We start from the raw sequence: 18,357 nt of genomic DNA, 5'->3' as shown, positions 1-18,357 counted from the left end.
AAAGAAGAGACATTATACATCATATATTTACATGACAATGTACAACTGTTTAATTATGTATTGGGAGGTACGATATTGTCCTCATATGAAACTGTCTGTCTAACTGTAACATCAATGTAACTTCTTCAAGAGTAATTGTGGAATAAAAAGTATTAACATCTACCTACCTCTAATATGTTGTAATTTCCACGGTAACTGTGAAACTTGGTAGTATCTTTTTAGTATAATGACATAATGAGGTAAACATCCAAATAAAATATGTAAACTGCTAACTACATAACAAACTATAACATCACATAACAATGAATGTGCAGAAAAATTCATCAAGGCTTTCATGAGTAGTGACACTACAGACCCAGGAGTTTACTCAGACTATGTCTCCATCTAGTGGTAAAAAATATCTTACATACAACCTGTAACAGGACTTTCAACCTCACTGACCTCAGGGGGTGCATATTTTATTACACCAGCTGCTCTTTATATTTGTGTAAAGTTTAATTGCTGTTTTATGAAATTTTGCTGTAAAATAAACTGGATAACTGGAAAGACAGGGTAGACTTTAAATACAATTAAACAATATAAGAAATTTTAACTGATACTAATCATTATTAATTTTTAGTAAAGGTGACTTTAAAAATATTTTAACTTGTTTCATAATGAGATGAAAATAGAAATTGAATAAACTGGCATTTAGCTATTTATGGATTAAAACAATTCAAGTATTGTTCTTCTGTTTTATATGAGCTACTGATATGAACTATAAAACTACTTAAAATACTGAGGCACACAGTTTATTGAAATGACCATGAGCTGTCACAAATGGAGTTACACAAAACTAGTTTACATCGCCATCTGGTGGTTAAGGGTTCTTGTTTTGTAGATAATAAAGGACAAACATGGAAAAAAAAACCAGTAATATGCTGATGCATAGAAATAAAAGTTTATATGGCTTTTATTCAATAAGGAACATAAGAAGGATATCATAATAACATAGAGTAAATTAAAACAGCCAAATTTGATCTAAGTAACAAAGCACAGTCTCTGCGGTCAATTTAAAACACTTTTCATGCAGTAAAAAAAAAATTGAAAAAAAAGATTTTTGCATCATTTTGTAGCAAATCTGTAGCAAAGTAAAATGGTTCCATAACAGGGAATGAGCTAACTGTTAAGTTATTGACAACAAACTGCAATCATAAGTCTATGACTTAAAAGTGCTTTAGACAAAGAATGTGTGCATTTCATTGTCACAACATTTTGAAAACATTTTTCAATTTAGATTTGGATGTCTACAGATACAGCAACTCAACCAAAATAAAAAAGAAATTAAATTAAATTAAATTAAATGAAAACCTGATTCTATTTATGTAACAAATTTCCAGTTTTAATTGGCTCTTTAATTGAAACCTTCATGATTTGCAGGAAGATAAAAATACCTGATGTTTTTCCATTCAATAAAATATGATATGTCAGCATGCAGAATATATTGTGCGTTGACAGCATCCCCAAGCTGCTCAGCAAGAACATCAAGAAGTCAATAAGAAGTTGAGAATCTTGGCTGGACCAACTAATTGGAGATGAGCTGGTCACATGGCAGCAGTGGGTTGGCACCAATTTTTTTAGCACATTCATTCTGCAGAGAAAAAATATCACAACTGAATCAGGTTAGCTTAATCTCAAAGGCTTGTTCTTCAAAGCATTAGTTGGACATTCTGGGAAATATGCTCATTTGCTTTCTTGCTAAGAGTTAGATGAGAGAATTAATACCACTGTCATGTCAGTAAGGTAAATATGAAGCTACAGCTAGCAGCCAGTTAGCTTAGCTTAGCATAAACACTGGAAGCAGGGGGAAACAGCTAACCTGGCTCTGTCTGTTAACAACAAAATCAGCCTACTAGCACTTCTAAATCTCATTAATGAACACATGTTGTATCTTGTCTGTTTCAACTGTAAAATGTGGTGGTTTTACAAGGGATTGTGTTTCAGATGTAGTCACTTTTTGAAGTCTTACCATATAGTTGATGACATTGATGTGGTAGGGAATCCCGCCCATCTCTTCACACTGGTCTATGTTCATCCTCTCGGGGTCTCCAGGAGCCAAAACAGGAGTGTCAGTGTCAGCCTGTGACAAACAACAGCAAAATGAAACTCAAGGCAATTACCTTGCTTTAAACTTGTTTTTTGTCTTGAGAAACTGCAATCACTGAACATCATCTACATATTTTCCCCCCCTTAATCAGTCTGTACATCAACATTGCAGCAGTAGGATCTACTCACAGGGTCTAGCCCTCTATGGATGGACATCAGATCTGACATCCTGTCGGTGAACCCGGGAGCAAAGTTCTCTGGGTTGATTGCCACAAAACACTGACCCTGAAAACACAAAAAGGATGACGATGAAGACTCTGTGAACTTACCAAATACAAACAGCAAAGAGAGCCATGACCTGACGTAACATGGTCTATGTCTGAGTCATTTTTCTTATCTTTTAGATAAGAGTGGCTGTCAAAGACTTGGCTCTCAACAGAGAGAGAGTCTGTTGAGTCTGCTGTTGTAGAGAACTGATCATTTTACTAACTTTACTCCTAGTCGACTGATTATTATTACAACATTGTAAAGAAATCTGTCGTGTGCATTATCTAATCTATCTATTCAAGAAATGTATTTTATCATTAGTATGTGAACTTTAATTAAACCACCCTGCTGCTTGGTCAACTGGGCAATAATTCCAAAAGCAAGACATTTGTTTAGGGGAGAACGTAACATATCTACATTATGAAATATTCCTAAATATGGCTAAATACATTTCCTTTTCCATTTCAGATATAAGAAATTAGGGTTTAGCTATAATAGTAATAGGTAAGTAATTTTCTCAAGTCTTTTCTATTTTTTTAATGGGGTCAGTATGTCCTCTCTAAAAAACAAGATGAGCCAAAAGCAAAAAAAAAAACAAAAAGACAAAGCAAAACAAACATACCAAGTTGGCAACACGGTCTGTTTCTTTCCATGTGCGGATATGTTTGCTGAATGCAGCACCAGCCAAGATACCACAGAACACCTCCACCATCATTGCCAGACCATAGCCTTTGTACCCTCCTGAAAGCAACAGAGACATAGCATGACATCAGTGAACCTCAGTTATTTCATGCAGCAAATGAACTATGTGACATAATATAGAATTGGCCATTTCAAATGGGGAATCGTCCCATTAAGGGCTGCTGCGCACAGATTAAATCCAGTCAGAGCAGTGTTTAAATTACAAACTGTTCAATTTCTCCATGATTGTTACACAACTTATATTTGAAGAGTTGGAGATTATTTCAACATGATCTAGACAGATGGACAATGTTAATATTATATTTCAGTGACATGCTAACAGAGTGGAGACATCTTAGGAAGTATCTCTTACTCCCTGAGCTGAATTCTGACAGTTGTATCTACTGGTGTCTGACCTGTGGCTTCACTGCCACCAACGGGCACCAGTCCTCCTCCACTCAGGACTCTCTTGGGGTCTGTTGTCAGCTTTCCCTGAGGGTCACAGCCCCAGCCTTCGGGAATGGGATCTCCACGCCGCTCGTGGAGCTCCACCTGAGTATATTACAAGCAATATGTTACACATATATCACTTTTCAAAACAGTTAGAAAGTGCTTGACAAACACGTATCAGCCATCACACATGAATGAAATGAAGAAAAAAAAAAAAACTAGGTCAAACTCCATAGGTGCAGGTAATACAGGTCTTGGCAGTGAGGAAGTTATGTTTTGTATGTGAGACATCCCTGATGGCTTATCAGCATAAAAGTAATCTTACCTTTCCAATTGCTACTGCTGATGTGGCCATGTCTAGAACAAAGCTGTCTCCGTCCTTAGCAGGAGCTGCCATACTGATGGGGTTGGTGCCCAGAGTGCACTACAGACAGTAGGTTCACAATATTAGGATGGGAAAGATTTTACAAGCAAGATTTTTTTCACTGATTTTGGAAACATCTTGGCTAAATGTACATTCAATCAATACATTGACATGCATACTATATACAATAAGAATACAAACACAAGATCAACTCATATGTGGTGTGTAGTACAGATTATTCCTTTAAATAAATGATGTATTTACCTCTTTCCCACGTGTAGGAACCACCAGTGGGGATGTGTTGGTAAAGGACATGCCCTGTGGTGATCAGAGCAAAATTCGAAAAAATAGACATATTTGTTAGAGTAACAGCTTTCTCCCTTCTGGAAAAAGCTGAAATGAAACAATTAAAAAAAAAAACCTGAGGAATCTTAGATGATTTAAAAAAAAAAATCTTACAACATTAACAGTGTAAATATTTAAAATGGATCAGCAGGCAGATAAATGTTTCACTCACAATCATGTTTTCCTTCAGAGCTTGCATTGCGTAGTATCCAGCAATACCATAATGATTGGAACCTAAGAATGAAAAGTGTCATTACATTTAATGGTGTAAAAAGCAATAGTAATCCATTATCATTGTTTTATTCATAAAAATGTGTTACAAAATAAATATTTATTTATATGATCAAATTTAGAGGGATTTTATTGATAAAACAAAAGTGAACTGTAGTATTTCAAGTCCAACTTGTTCAAGTATTTTCTACAGTCATCAGTCTTAATTATAGTGGTTTTCTATACTCCATATTTAACTACTTGTAATATGAGCCAAACACTCTTCTAATCTTTGAACAGGGAAAATAATCCCTTTATGAATGCTGGACATTCTGTCCCAATCAAAACACGCCCATATGTGATGCCTGTGCATGTTGGTGTGAAACATGAACTCACAATAAAAAAATAACCGTGTTTATCCAACTGTTGGACCTTGTCCCAATCAAAATGCATTATACAATTAAGTATAGAATTAAAGTATTTTAACTACAATTAAAGAAGCCACATCAACATGCCTGTAAAAAGGGACTCACCGTGTGCCACCACCCAGCCAATGCCGACTTCCTTGGCCTTCTTTATGGCCAGATTCATACAGAAGTTTCCCACCACAGGACCGAGGAGGTTCTTCCCATCCACCAGTGCTGTGGCTGCGCTCTCCTTCTCCACCACCGGTTCACCGTCCTTAGCACAGATTCCTGACTGGATGTCCTTTACGTACATGTCTGTCAGAAAGTATAGAGCCAATGAGCACAAACAACACCTATATTTAAATACCAGTCACGCTTTACCCACTCTCCTCTTCTATACCACTACACCACCTTTAAATGAAACATGCAGGTGAAGTGATGAACTTCCAGCACCACACTGACCCATCCTGTTGAGTCCATGGCTGTAGTGGCCTCTGTGGTCTCCTTCCACCAGCACCTCAGCCAGGCTACAAGCATGGTGCTGCTTGGTGCCCACGGCCATCATGCACCTCTCGATGAAGCCTTGCACCTCAGCCTTGCTAATAAGACATCTGCAGAGAGGAAATGTTTAATCAGCAATATTTTGTGTTTTTTTTTTTTTTTTGAAATATCAAAAAAAGTATCATACAGATGATTGCATCACTGTATTCAAATTATTTTAGCTGTAGTTGAGTAATGTTGGTTAATCAGTATGACAGTTGACTGATGACTGCAACTCAGACCCAGAGAAGAAATCAGTTAAGTCAACACAATAGTGTTGTGGCAAGGACGTCTGACTTTTGGCCTAAATAGCAAACCAAGCCAAAGACACAGTTGCCCAATTACGTCCCACAACAAGGATTTAACAGAGTGGTCAGTCCTGTGCTAATTCAAGGTTTGAAGTCCATCTTTGCAAAAGTGCTTGCTTAACCTGTAAACATAAAGATGATGCAGGCCACGCAGTAAACCTTCGGTAAATTGTTCCCGCAAACTGAGTTTGACCACAGTAAACAAAACTGCAACCTTTCTGTTGATTTTGCAAAGTGATGCTACGGTGAATATAACAGCGGGCAGGACATCATGCACCTGAAGATATTTTAGAAAATTTGTTTGTCTCTCTCCAAGCTATTAATATTTACATCACTGTCTCTGTTTCTGTTTTAGTTAAATTAATGTGCATTAAACCTTCGGAAAAACTGCATCAATCACACAGTATGTTTGACAGTGTGAAAGATCATATGTTTAATGCATTAGGATGAGTACTGATCAGTCATTATTTTGCCATAAATTCTTAGATTTTTGGGGAGAAAAAAAATGATTATGAAGGTGTACCTTTGCAATTCTTACAGTCTCCTGCAGTTTCAGATAGGGATTAAGAGGTCACAAACTTGAACACTAACCTTAAATGCTAAATGAACACCTAGTCTGAATAAACACCAGATGCAAATAGTTACATTACCACAGTGGTAAAGTAAATGTATGAGAAAAAAAACTTCTGAAAATTGATGTGAAAAGATGTTTAATGTTGATTATTAAGATATTTAAATACTATAAAATTGCTCCACCAAAACAAAACTTTTGAGCGCAGATAAGAAAACACAGGCTAAAGTTCAGTGATAAAGAACAAAGTTTACATGTTCTTTTTTTGTGACAGGTTAGCCTTATGTCATAGTCCGTAATACGTAGTTTTTTTTTCACTCACTGCAGTGAAACATGTTTACGCAACTAATGACAAACAGATTAATCAAAAACTCATGTCTTTATAAACACTAACAAAACAGAACACATCTGTCTTCCTGGTCTGTCATGCTGACTATGTAATGTTCTACTTCCTCCCTCATGCTTTTCCATTCCCCTCTCCTCATCCCCATGGTTCCTTCATTTTATTTTGTGGTATTTATTGGGTGGTTAGTGGAGGGAGGACACAAGTTGTTAGTGTTGGAACCATAATTGAGTCTAGATTTGGGCTGATGGTAAGTGTCTGAGTGTCACTGAGTCTTCTGCACCTCAGAAACCTGTAACTGAATTCATCGCCCAACTGTCGGATATGCTATCAAACTTGTGTAAGACTATGAGACGAGCAACTTCCATTCACACATGCTGACTAAATTCTATAAGATCATGCCAGCAGCATATTTTAATCCTTGATCCTTGTTGGCCCAACTTTTTGTTTGCAACATTTTGTTTGTTTGGTTCCATCCTCACTAAAAATTATTTGTGAGGGAAAATTGTGAAACATGTTCCTCAGCTGTTATTTATCTAAATCAAGCTGTTGCACAAGCAAGAACACTGTGTACGTCTACACCACCCCGTCTTTAATTGTAAACAGAAAAAATGTTGGCATTATTTCAATCCAGCAAGTTGACACCATTGTGCTCTTAAATGCCTTACAGAATGTACAGAGTCCCCACTGTTTTATTGTCTATGATTAATAAAACATCATGATGTTCTGATGTAGAACGCACTTCTATATAAATGTTAGTTTCTTTCCTTTCTATCACCAACACAATACAAACCTTTACCCTAGTGGACACACGTAAAACCTAGGGAGGTAGGAGTACTATCATCAGCAAGGGGGGCTGTACTGTCTGTAGGTAAGGTGGTGATCCCAATGGAAACTTTTTCAGTGTGTTCATACCATTCCTCCATTATATATAAGAGATAAAACTATATATATTCCTCCCTGAAAGAACAGAGAGCATCACATGATTATCTGGCTTTGATTGAATTCTCTGTGGACTATAGGACAGTGCAGGGTCAAAGGGGAGGCCAACTAACCCTTCACCAATTCATGTTTGTGTGCATTGTCTAAGAATGGGTTAATACTTGCCAATAACCAAACATAAAAAACAACAGAAAAAGTTCCAGTTAATAGCTGTAAATCTTGATGTATTAATGAACTGCTTGGACCTACTCTTTATCCATAAAATAAAGAAATTGCATCACCAATCATCCCTCGTGAGGAGAGAACTGACTTTGAAGATCCTCTTAAATGTGTGCAGGAGGGTGTGTAACTGTGTGTCTACTTGTCAGGTGGTTACCAAACTACATGTAAGAAGTTAGACAAGTCTACATGGAAACTAGTACACAGACATTCAAACCTAAACCCGAAATCTGGGCATAAGACTACTTTATCAACAGACTGTGCAGATTATTACTGTTTGATATGTTTTAATTGATTTATTGGTATTGATATATGTTCACAGAACTGCCTAGAAAGTCACAGCTTTTGATACTGAAGATGACTGAGATGTGATGGATGAATATGACTTGCATGGAGGATGCATTACTTAAGGATATATATATATAATCAAGTTTAATGCAGTTCAATCCAAAAACAGAAGTTTTCTATCTACATTCAATATAAACAGGCAACATAATCACTACATTGTAGTTTGTAGTGGTGTGGAAGTATAAAGTAGCATGAGATGGAAATATTAAAGTACAAGTGCTTCAGAATATGCAGCCTACTTAAAGTACAAGTCTGTGAGTCTTCTTCATAAAATAAAGAAAAGATATCTACCATGCAGCTCAGTGATACTTTAACTATATTGTCCATTATTTCTCTTAACTGGAAACCACAGCGAGTCCTTACCTGCTCATGTTGACTGTCCTTTAGGCTCCTTCGGATCTTTGGTTTGTTGGTCTTGGCTGTGGATCTGATGATCTGCTGCTGGTGTCGATGATCAACGCTGACTCCACCAACTTGCTCGTCAAGACCAGGAGTGTTTGGAAACGCCCAGTGTTGCCAAATCTAACAGGTATCTGTCTGTCTCTATCTATGGGCGTGCTGGAGGAGAGGCTGTAATGGAAAGGGGGTAGTTAAACTGCGCGCCTATCACATTAAAGCCTTTTGTGTCGTGACAAGGTGTTGGGGCTCCAGGCGTCTGGAAACATTTGTATTTTATTGACATGCTGGTGTTTGAGGCTGTCGACCGTCTGCTTACTTACAGATAATGCGCCTGACAAAGATATCACCTAATATTGGTGTAAGGACTTCAGCTGTAGATCATCAACCGGCTACTTATTAATATTGTTTTTTTAATTTTTGTTTAATGATGTTTTTTTCTGTTTCAAATTTACTAAAGTGATTAAAAGTCTTGCGGGATAATTAGTTATCCCGCTCCACACCTGTATAATACCCAAATGACTATGTAACAAGTGAAACATATTCCTGAGGGATTTTTCATATTTCTAAGGGACTTTTTTCCCTAAGGCAAATAAATTAAGAAAGCTCCCAACAAGTAATGTTGGCTGCACAATATGTAAGAAAAAATCTTACTAAAACATTTTTAGTCCTTTTAGTCAGACTTGCAGTCTGTTTGAGAATCTGCTAAAGTCACGTGAGCTGTGGAATGGGCACATTTGGCTTGAGGCTAAGGTGTTGTCAGCTGCATAATAAGACGCGTGAGGCGAGGAAGACAACACACACACACACACACACACACAAAAGAAAGAAATTATTTATTGCTCCCTCTAGTGGTGCGGATATGTCTTACATTTGTGGTACAAGTGTACCATAATAGTTGTGATACTAATGATCAAATGTGGGAGTTGTCTGCTTATTTTCTCCTTACAAAATGAAAGCATTTATGTTGCAAACTGGTAGCAACAGGAGCAGGGAAATAAAAACGCAGAAAGTCGAATCAAGCTTGAAACTTGAAAAACGTACATAACTGCCATAACCAAGATTCTCCTGATTTTTAAATAGAAATGGGCTGGGTGGATAAAAATCAGGAAATCCCATGTTTCTAGCAGGCCACAAGGGGTCAGGCACTCACTGGACATAGAAGTATGGACTCTTCCAGTAACACAATATGAGGTGTGTGGTGTAGATGTAAACTGCATATAACCTATTCTATGCGGATACTGTGTCCACACACACTACTAATGTTTGTGCTAAAGTACAAACATTAAGAATCTCAGATTTTGGCAGTCTTGTGGAAGGGCACATGTGGCGCCAGCACTGCTCTGATTTGTGAGTTACCCAAGTTCATGCTTGGCTTTCATACGCTTGTTATTCTGGCATTTATGAGACACAAAGGAGATAATGAGATTTAAGCCTCATTTGCTCTTCACTTTACAAAATATTTGAACAGTTTGTACTTTAACCTACTTTAACCCAAAAAATAAAGCTCTGACAAAATTTACTTATTCACAGAAAGAAAGAAAAGATGGATGTTGCAATGTGGCAGTGGAGCTTGTTGTGTGTTGTGTTTCTTTCTTTTTTTTTTTTTGAAAGAGTGTTAAGACTTAACTTGCTCTTGGAGCTGACACAATGCAATGAGAACAAAGGGTGTGGCAACCAGTTTAACTACAATATCACTTACCCATAATAAGAATTAATGAATTTTCACAAGAATTTTACAGGCACTATAATCAAATTATGAAATGGATACAATATATTAACAGCATTTTGACTAAATTCAACACCTGGTGACAAATGGCAAATTTACAGCATGGATGATTTTCAAGCTGTATTTGCCTCCTGTGTATTTTTATGTATCTCGTAATGAAGAGACAGGTCGAAACAATGTGTTCTCCTGTGTAACAGTCAAATTTATTTCCAATTTAACAGGAGGAGCTTGGAGTAAGTCAGGTGTGATCTCATGGGCTGTTTAAATTGGAAATTAACTGTTCTGTGTACCCAGTTACAGTGTCAGTGGATTAGATTACATTGTGACAGTTACACTACCAGTCAAAAGTTTTACAACACCTCCATTTTTACAGCTGTTATATAAATTTCCATAACTCAGTGTCTCAGTGTTTTTAAAATTAGAGTACAGAACAAATAAACAATTGGAGATTTTGAAAATATGGAATTATGAGATCTTCTTGTTGAAATCTAGATTTTGGACTCATGCAGCAGATGAGGACACTTGTGATAATCACTCTACTGTGGAAATCAAATATTGCCCAGAGAGTTCGCCCCAACACTGTTGCAGAGGTTCCCACTGATGTGTTGAACTTGTAGGCTGCTTTGCTTTCATTTTCTGTCCAGCTCATCCCAGACCAGATCCATGGGGTCAGTCTGGAGACTGTGCTGGTCTTCCATCAGTCAAAGTTACCATCTGGTTCTTTTCTTCATATATGTAGGACTAGTTTGCATTAACTTTTAAGTCTTCATAAGCTGCAGATTAATCAGTTTGTTAATCGATGAAAAAAGCCTTTCTAAGACATTGACATGATTTTTCAGTTTTGGTGACCCAACCTTTTTCTGTTTTTTATCTTGGGCAGATTCCAGCTGGGCCTTGTGCCATTTAAAGTTATTTACTGGACTTGAACTGCTTAAACTCTAAGAAAAAAATGGACAAGTGGGATGTTCTAAAACTAAAAAAAACAAATATCAAAGGTAGTACCTTCCTGATCAAACAATATACATATGCAGGGTTCATAAATAATCCACTATTGTAATTATTTGTCTAAACAGCAACTGTCCAAACAAAGGCTTAGAATCAACAATGAATGTGTCAAGAATGATTAAAATGTCTATTTGGATATAGGTGTGTCTGTAGATGTGCGCATGTTAATCTGTGTACTGTATGTCCGTTCTGCTACCGTATGTACTGCTGTCACAGTAGTGTTAATTATTGTTTCAGGAAGGTTTCAAAAATTTGGGGATGTAACCACTCGCCTCCCTTGATGGACCATAGAGAAAACAAGACTTGAACTGTTTTTAGGGTGCCCATGAGCTTGTCTGATGGTGCCAGTCAGAGCTTTTAGTCCTATTATATCACTGAGAACAACGTGTCACAATGGCAGAAAGATTGATGATATTTTAACAAGTGGGGACATTATATCAAGTCAGGGGGGTTTGAGGGTTAAAGGTTTGGTATGGGATTTGATTGAATTTGGATTTAGAAACAGGATTAGATTAGGTTTAAATTAGAACTGAGTAAATTAAGTAAGTAAGTAAGTAAATAAGTAAGTAAATCCTCACTTAAACACGTTTTAATCCCTAAAAATGTATTCTTTATGTATTGTTCATCATATACATGCTGCATAGTGCTTGATTTGACTTTTACCACCTGCTGAGTGAGTTTTAAAAGCTCTTCAGTTAGGGCAAGAGTGAGGCATGTTGTGAAGTGAAGAGTTTTGGTTAGATGTTTGTTAATTAATACAAAGGTTTTTGTATGTGTTCTTCCAGCACTGTCTTCCCAGTGCTTCCCCTGGCCTCAGCTGTAGCAAACAGAATGAGCAGCAAGAAGCTGGCGCCCCCTCCCTCTGCAGTGCTAGCCTGTAATTCTCCATGGCTCAGACATCTGTAAGCATTTCTCTCTGACCACAGGAGGAAAATAGAAAGTTGGAAGCTTGAGGCTGTGATTTGGGTGCGTATAAATAAAGTTGCGAGTGAAGGAGAGGCTGCTAATATGATGGAAGCACAGAGGGTGGGAGGTCGGGAGGAGCGGGACACCCAAGTCATCAAAGACAAAGGACAAGGAACAAGATGACAAATTAAGCCTCTAAGGGATATGCAGTGTGATGTTCACATTTATTTTCTTGATTGCTCAAGAACATCTCAATGGGTGTATTTCAAATATCACATACAAGGCATGTACCAGCTTGATTCGTTGTCTGCTGCCACATCCCTCTTGATTTGCATGTTGTCTTTATCTCAACACACTGTATGAGATGTCAGTAGTGAAAGGTAAAAATTATGCTTGCTGTTTAAATCATTACATATACGTAATGTTTATGCTCTGTACATGATGTCAAAAACACTTAAGTCCTTGAGGGCACCACAGTGTTTGCACACCTCTCAAAAATATTGGCAGGAAAGAACATCTTGGGATGATAATATATCAATAAATGTTGAATCTACATCTACTTGTTCAACTCCTTGGTTTAAAAATAAACAAAAGCAATTCCATCAAATGCAGAAGAAACCTTGTCCTGTCTGATGTATGCCATATTTAGTGTCTTTGGAAACTTGAACTTTGGGGTTTTAATCGTATTCTGATATTCAGTGGTTTTGCAGCACAACATACATCTGTGATGATGACCCCAAAGACAGGACAAAGTAGTTTGGTATCTGTTCAGTGGAAACTCCTACACATTGGCTCAGGTCATGAAGTTTTTCCTGGGACACTAAACAGCCAGCCAAGAGCTAGCAAACAGACAAGCGTTCCCCAAAATGCCACTCAATTTGTGATAATTCCTCAGACTGAGAGCAAATGAGCCATCTTGTCCAACTGCAGGCTTCCACATTGCTGCTGACTCCTCTGTAGTGGTCTGCCTGGGCAGTCCTGCCTTACAACTGGAGGGCACATTTACACAGTTTCCTAAAATGGGATGTTCTGTTTATAGTTGGTACAGCAGCAGGCTCACAGCTGGGATGAAAACAACTGTGCCTTGCCCGTTCCCTCAGATCCGCCCCAGAATCAAACCAATGAAGCCCAAAATGATTGCTTTGAAAGTTGGGTGTAGGTGCTGCAACAGAACCGCAAGGGCCATTTGAACAGTCATCTCTTCATTCCTGTGTTCATTAGCTGAAAGGGGATCTGAAAAAGACCTGAGGACTTTTGAGAGAGTAAGTAAAAGCATCATGTAAAGGAGAATACTAAGGCCAGTTTCTTTTTTTAATGCAATACTGAGGTAACAGTATCTGGTTTATTTAGCTCACTCACAAGAGACTGGCAATATGATGTAAAATCAAAATACATAAATCAACAAAATACTATTAAAAATACACGAATAATGACAAAAAATAGATGTATGTTGTAACAGGTATACAGTTTTAAAAACTGATGAAAGACAAAAAAAAAATAAAGGAGGTGGGAGGTGAATGTTGATTGTCCCTTGTAAAGTGGCTTCTCATCATCACGGTATTCAGACTTTGGCTCCACAGTCTTCTGTTCTCTCTGCTCTTTCTCTATGCTGACTAGCGGTAATTTCAGCTGTCACCCAAATTTCCACTCAACATAAATACAATAAATAACAACAAATATGACCCAGAGTAGCTGCTTGCTCAGTCTCTCAGCCTTGACTCAGCTCTTAGTCTTTCTCATTTCCACTTATTCCCTTATTTTCTATTTAACTTCACATCTCAGTGGACCATTTCTGGGAGACTGGCAGGTGTAAGCTAAACGCCCTCCAATGCTGACATTACAGTTAGGGATGCACTGATACTAATGTTCTTGATAATGCCAGACGAGACCAGATCATTCTTTATGTGTAACTCTCAGATAGTACTGGCCTAATATTTGACACTAGCATTAGTATTGGTGCATCCCTAGGAGGATATTCTTGTAATACACAACCCAAAGTTTGCTTTTCCTTTTCACCAATTAGGATTATTTTAATGCTTTGCAGATTTTAGAAAGCCTAGAACAGGCCGAGACTACAATACAAAAAAGGAGCACTTATCCCTTTATCACTTGGCTTAGCCTGGCTAAAATTCTTAGGAGCTATTATGTCAGCCCTCATATGCTAAATCTAATCAAATGCCCTCTCCTGACAGTTAGTGTGAATGGGTTGACTTTGAGACTGAACTTTTATTTGTTTTTCCCCCTCCACTGCTATCTACCAGCTGAACAGTTTCATGAAGTTTTGGAAGCCGTCCTCTCCGAGAAAGTCGAAGGAGCCCTGGGATGAGCCCAGGTGGACGAGCAAGAGGACGAGGAGGACAATGGCCAGAAGTGGAATCAGAAGGTTCCAGCCAGCTGCCAGGATGTTGTACCACTTGGCCTTGTCTGAGCACTCCTGGGCCAGCTGCAGGTTACCCTGAGTTTTCTGGTCCCTGGCCTACACACACACACACACACACACACACACACACACACAAAAAACACACTGAGTTAGTTTTAGCTGATACAGGATATAGTTAAAGACATGAAAGCTTTGTCTCCACTGTATGGCCCTGCTAGACATGCACATAAAGAACAAAAATGCCTAGCATGTGTTTACACCCATGTAAACACTAACAAAGCCTATAGTATAGCAAGGGCAAACAAAGGAATATTGTAATGTTCAGTCATGCCTTTGTTTACAGCCAGGTCATTGCAGCTTGTCCCATAATTCCCAGTTTTTCCACACACAGCACAGATTCAAGGCTGTACACGGTTGGAGTGATATGAAATCCTTGAGCTGCCTCTGAGTGTATCCGTGTATTTTGGAACAGACCAGGCCGAATCTCTCCCCAGCACTCTCTAATTTCCCATGAGTACTTGCCCATTAGGAGGATGCCAATTACACCATTTTTAACTCCCCAGACAAGCAGCCAGTCCTTGTCTTTAATTTGAGCGCTGAGCCAATACAGGGCCTGTGATTCAGAGCTGCTCCCAATGCAGACAGAAAAAAAAGACTTAAATAACGGGTATACACACCCTTTTGTGGTGAGTTTTCAGAAACCTTTTTATTCAGGTAGTTTTACAGTTTGTCCAGTCCTGCTTTACACATGGCATTTTCAAGGATCTTTTGGCCATCTTTTAAGTGAGAAAAACTTTTGTTTAGGTTTATGTTCCTGTTTCTGGACAGCCCCATTCCTGTGGTAAAGGGCACACCTACTTTCTGCTGTGTTTGCCATCTGACCAGGGACAATAACAGGTCTCTATGGTCTCAGAAATATATTGTTGTTGTTTTTTTTTTTTTTTCATTTTACAACAAAGGTTTTCCCAACAGAGCATTTACATGATGGAACAAACGCTACATGATCCTTTTTATGGCATCACTCTACCTATTGCACAAGTCTGGCAGTCTAAATCCAGCCATGCCATTTTTTTCTGTTTTGCTGGAGAAGTAATGGCAATGTCCCACTTGTTCTTTTAGCAATATGTCTATGCTTTATTTCCCAATATGATATTTTTCTCTGCCCATTATTATAAAGCTTTCTTTGCCAGTTCGGCACAGCTTTTTTTTTTTTTTTTATCACTGCCTAACTTGCACTATATAAGGCATTAAAATTATCATAGAGATGTTCTTGTTGTAGATCTAGTTGCATCAGACTGGCACTCCAGTATTTCTACTGTTGGTGTGTTCATAATGCCTAATCACTCAAGAAATCAACAAATAAAACAATTCTACTAAGATCGGTTAATAAACATCGTCAGTATTAAAATCATTTAATAAAACCCTTTTGGAGTTACAATCAATGATGAAGGTTTAAACAGATTTTAAAAGACTTTTAAAAATATGTTACTACAATAATGTCAAATAAAACAATTTTCACATAACAATTAACAATGGCTTTGGTTTGGACTTTCTATAAATCACATCTGTAAAGAGCATCTTCCAATCATTGCTTGGACATCTTCTTTTAAACATACAACAGTGCAAACTCTTCCTATCTCTTCCTTTTGACACGTCAGTTGTTGAGCGCTTCAGAAAAATCGTCCAACCTGAAACTTATACATAAAAAATGGCCCAAAAGTATGGAAAAAAACAAAAAACAAAAGCACAAGACCTCACCTTGATTGAGTAGATGAGAGCCATGAAACCCAGGCAGCAGAAGTTAACATACAAGGTGTTGCACAGCGACCAGATTAGATAGTCCCGGGGAGGATTCTTGCCAGTGTTGCCCATGTTCACCACGGTGGATCCAGCTGGCTTACGGGCAGACTTGCAGTTGGTGAGCGGGGTGCAGTCGGAGGGGAAGTTGTATGAATGGTTGTCCATGGCTATGTTAGGTAAGGTGTCCCCCCAGCTGTGGGTGAATAGATGCCTTTGCAAACTAGCTAGTCTTCCAGATGCCTTGTGCAGGTCCCTCTTTGGAAATTAGTGCCCCCCCTGTGTGAGAGGCTTATAAAGGCCCATGGAGAGGGAGGTGACCGGGAGAGGACGCATGGGCAGGGTCCTTTAATATACAGTAGGTCTGTTATTATGTGGTCAGGTCTGAGAGAGACTGAAATAGAGATACAGGAGAGACAGAAATCTGTATGAGAGAGGAGACAGAAAAAGAGACAGCAAATGAATGCATGGGCGCTGCACAAAGTCTTTCCCACCAAAGTGCCCTTCACCTCCACTTTCTTAGAGGTCCTCATGGTTGACTTGGATGGTGGTTGGAGAGGACGGTGGAGGCAGGGTTGTGCTGCTCAAAGAAGATGTTGAGGAGCAGTTCACCTAAAATGCTGTCTGCCATAGGCCTTGAGGGACGAGTCTGTGATGTGGTTCTCGTAGGGAACTGGGTGGGTGCAAAAAGGTCACACTTTACAATAATTCCACTCCTGTTACATGGTTCTAGCTGGGAATCATCGAGCCTGAACATTGTTTCTCTTAAGATAAAGTTAAAATGGTTGGTCAATCAACAGAAAGCATAGACAAGCAGAGACAAATTGGAATATATCTTTGGGTTTTGGCCTGTTGGTCAGACATTTTAACATGAAGACATGATACTGGACTCTGATGGTCGACAGCAAGGTTGAAAACTGTTTTACTTTGGTTAACTATCTTTTCACAGAGCAGGAATGGCTCAGTATTATATTTTTATAAACTTCAAGTTCATAGTTACTCATATTGGAGTTTCCAAGTACAACCACTATCTGCTTTTCGATGACCACTGCAGAAAAGATGTGTTTAGTTCCTCCATTACTCATATTCTTACACATTTTCCCAGTCAGTGTTGTTGGGGTTTACTTTGGCAAGATGTAGACACAAAGCTGCTTCTCTAGCTTTATACTCAAAGCATTATTTATCATTAAGAAATTGTTGTTTACATAAAGGTCCCGGATGTGAAGGATTTTAAATTTCAGGCCAATTAGGTGTTTCCATAGTTCTGTTTTTTTTTTTTGATTTTTTTTGTGGTATATTTGATATCCTTCAAGTACATGGGCACCCGCATTGACAAAAAACTGACCTGGCAAACCAAAACTGAGGCTATACCTAGGAAAGGGATGAGCAGACTCTATTTCCTGAGGATTTGAATCTGAGATCCTTCAACGTGTGCAGGAGGATGTTTGGAATCTCCTACCAGTCTGTTGCGGCCAGCGCACTGTACTTTGCTGTAGTCTGCTGGGGGAGCAGCATTGGAGCAACACCAACAGACTGAATGAATTCATCAAGAAGGCCAGCTCTGAAATTGCCTGTAAACCAGGCACCTTTGAAGTTATGGTGGAGAGGAAGACACTGAACAAACTGTTGTCCATTATGGGTAATCCTCAGCATCTTCTCCACCACCAACTGGACAGGCAGCGGAGTACTTTTTCTAACAGACTGGTTCAGCTCCACTGTCACATGGACCGATACAGGAGATCTTTCCTGCCAACAGCAATTAGCAGACCAACAGCTCTGGACCTTTGTCTGACAGAGAACTCTCAGGACTCTCAGCTTTATGGTTTCTGGTTCAATCAAACTCCATTCCGTTAGCACAACCTTATATGCTATGTATAATGAGATTTTTATTTTATTTTATTTTGTTTTATCTATTTATCTATTTATCTATTTATCTATCTATCTATCTATCTATCTATCTATCTATCTATCTATCTATCTACATAATGGGCTGAATCTCATGGGTGTGGTATAATAATTGAATGATCATGTTAAGCTTAAAATGAACATAAGTACTGTAAAATA

At 38.4% G+C, this 18,357-nt stretch overlaps 2 protein-coding genes across 3 annotated transcripts; both read right to left on the bottom strand.

The window, feature by feature from the left end:
• Nucleotides 1-934: 934 nt before the first annotated feature.
• LOC108883052 (uncharacterized oxidoreductase YjmC) lies at nt 935-8,610 on the bottom strand. 2 transcript variants are annotated; one of them, XM_018675915.2, is made up of 11 exons: nt 8,444-8,610; nt 5,221-5,420; nt 4,936-5,124; nt 4,365-4,426; nt 4,112-4,165; nt 3,809-3,907; nt 3,450-3,585; nt 2,975-3,093; nt 2,275-2,370; nt 2,009-2,119; nt 935-1,630 (listed from the first exon to the last, which is right to left on the bottom strand). In XM_018675915.2, the coding sequence occupies exons 1-11, from the start codon at nt 8,449-8,451 to the stop codon at nt 1,565-1,567; spliced, it is 1,140 nt and encodes a 379-aa protein (XP_018531431.1). In that variant the 5' UTR covers nt 8,452-8,610; the 3' UTR covers nt 935-1,564. The 2 variants fall into 2 exon arrangements, with proteins under 2 accessions (XP_018531431.1, XP_018531432.1); XM_018675916.2 differs by having other exon boundaries at nt 5,272-5,420; nt 8,444-8,602.
• A 4,804-nt stretch (nt 8,611-13,414) lies between these two features.
• Nucleotides 13,415-16,533, bottom strand: LOC108883051 (interferon-induced transmembrane protein 5). Its single transcript, XM_018675913.2, has 2 exons — nt 16,255-16,533; nt 13,415-14,592 (listed from the first exon to the last, which is right to left on the bottom strand). The coding sequence occupies exons 1-2, from the start codon at nt 16,459-16,461 to the stop codon at nt 14,371-14,373; spliced, it is 429 nt and encodes a 142-aa protein (XP_018531429.1). The 5' UTR covers nt 16,462-16,533; the 3' UTR covers nt 13,415-14,370.
• Between the last annotated feature and the right edge of the window lie 1,824 nt (nt 16,534-18,357).

Source organism: Lates calcarifer, linkage group LG10 (assembly GCF_001640805.2).
Source record: "Lates calcarifer isolate ASB-BC8 linkage group LG10, TLL_Latcal_v3, whole genome shotgun sequence".
In the NCBI taxonomy this organism is placed as follows: Eukaryota; Metazoa; Chordata; class Actinopteri; family Centropomidae; genus Lates; species Lates calcarifer.
This window is presented reverse-complemented; position numbering and strand designations above follow the sequence as displayed.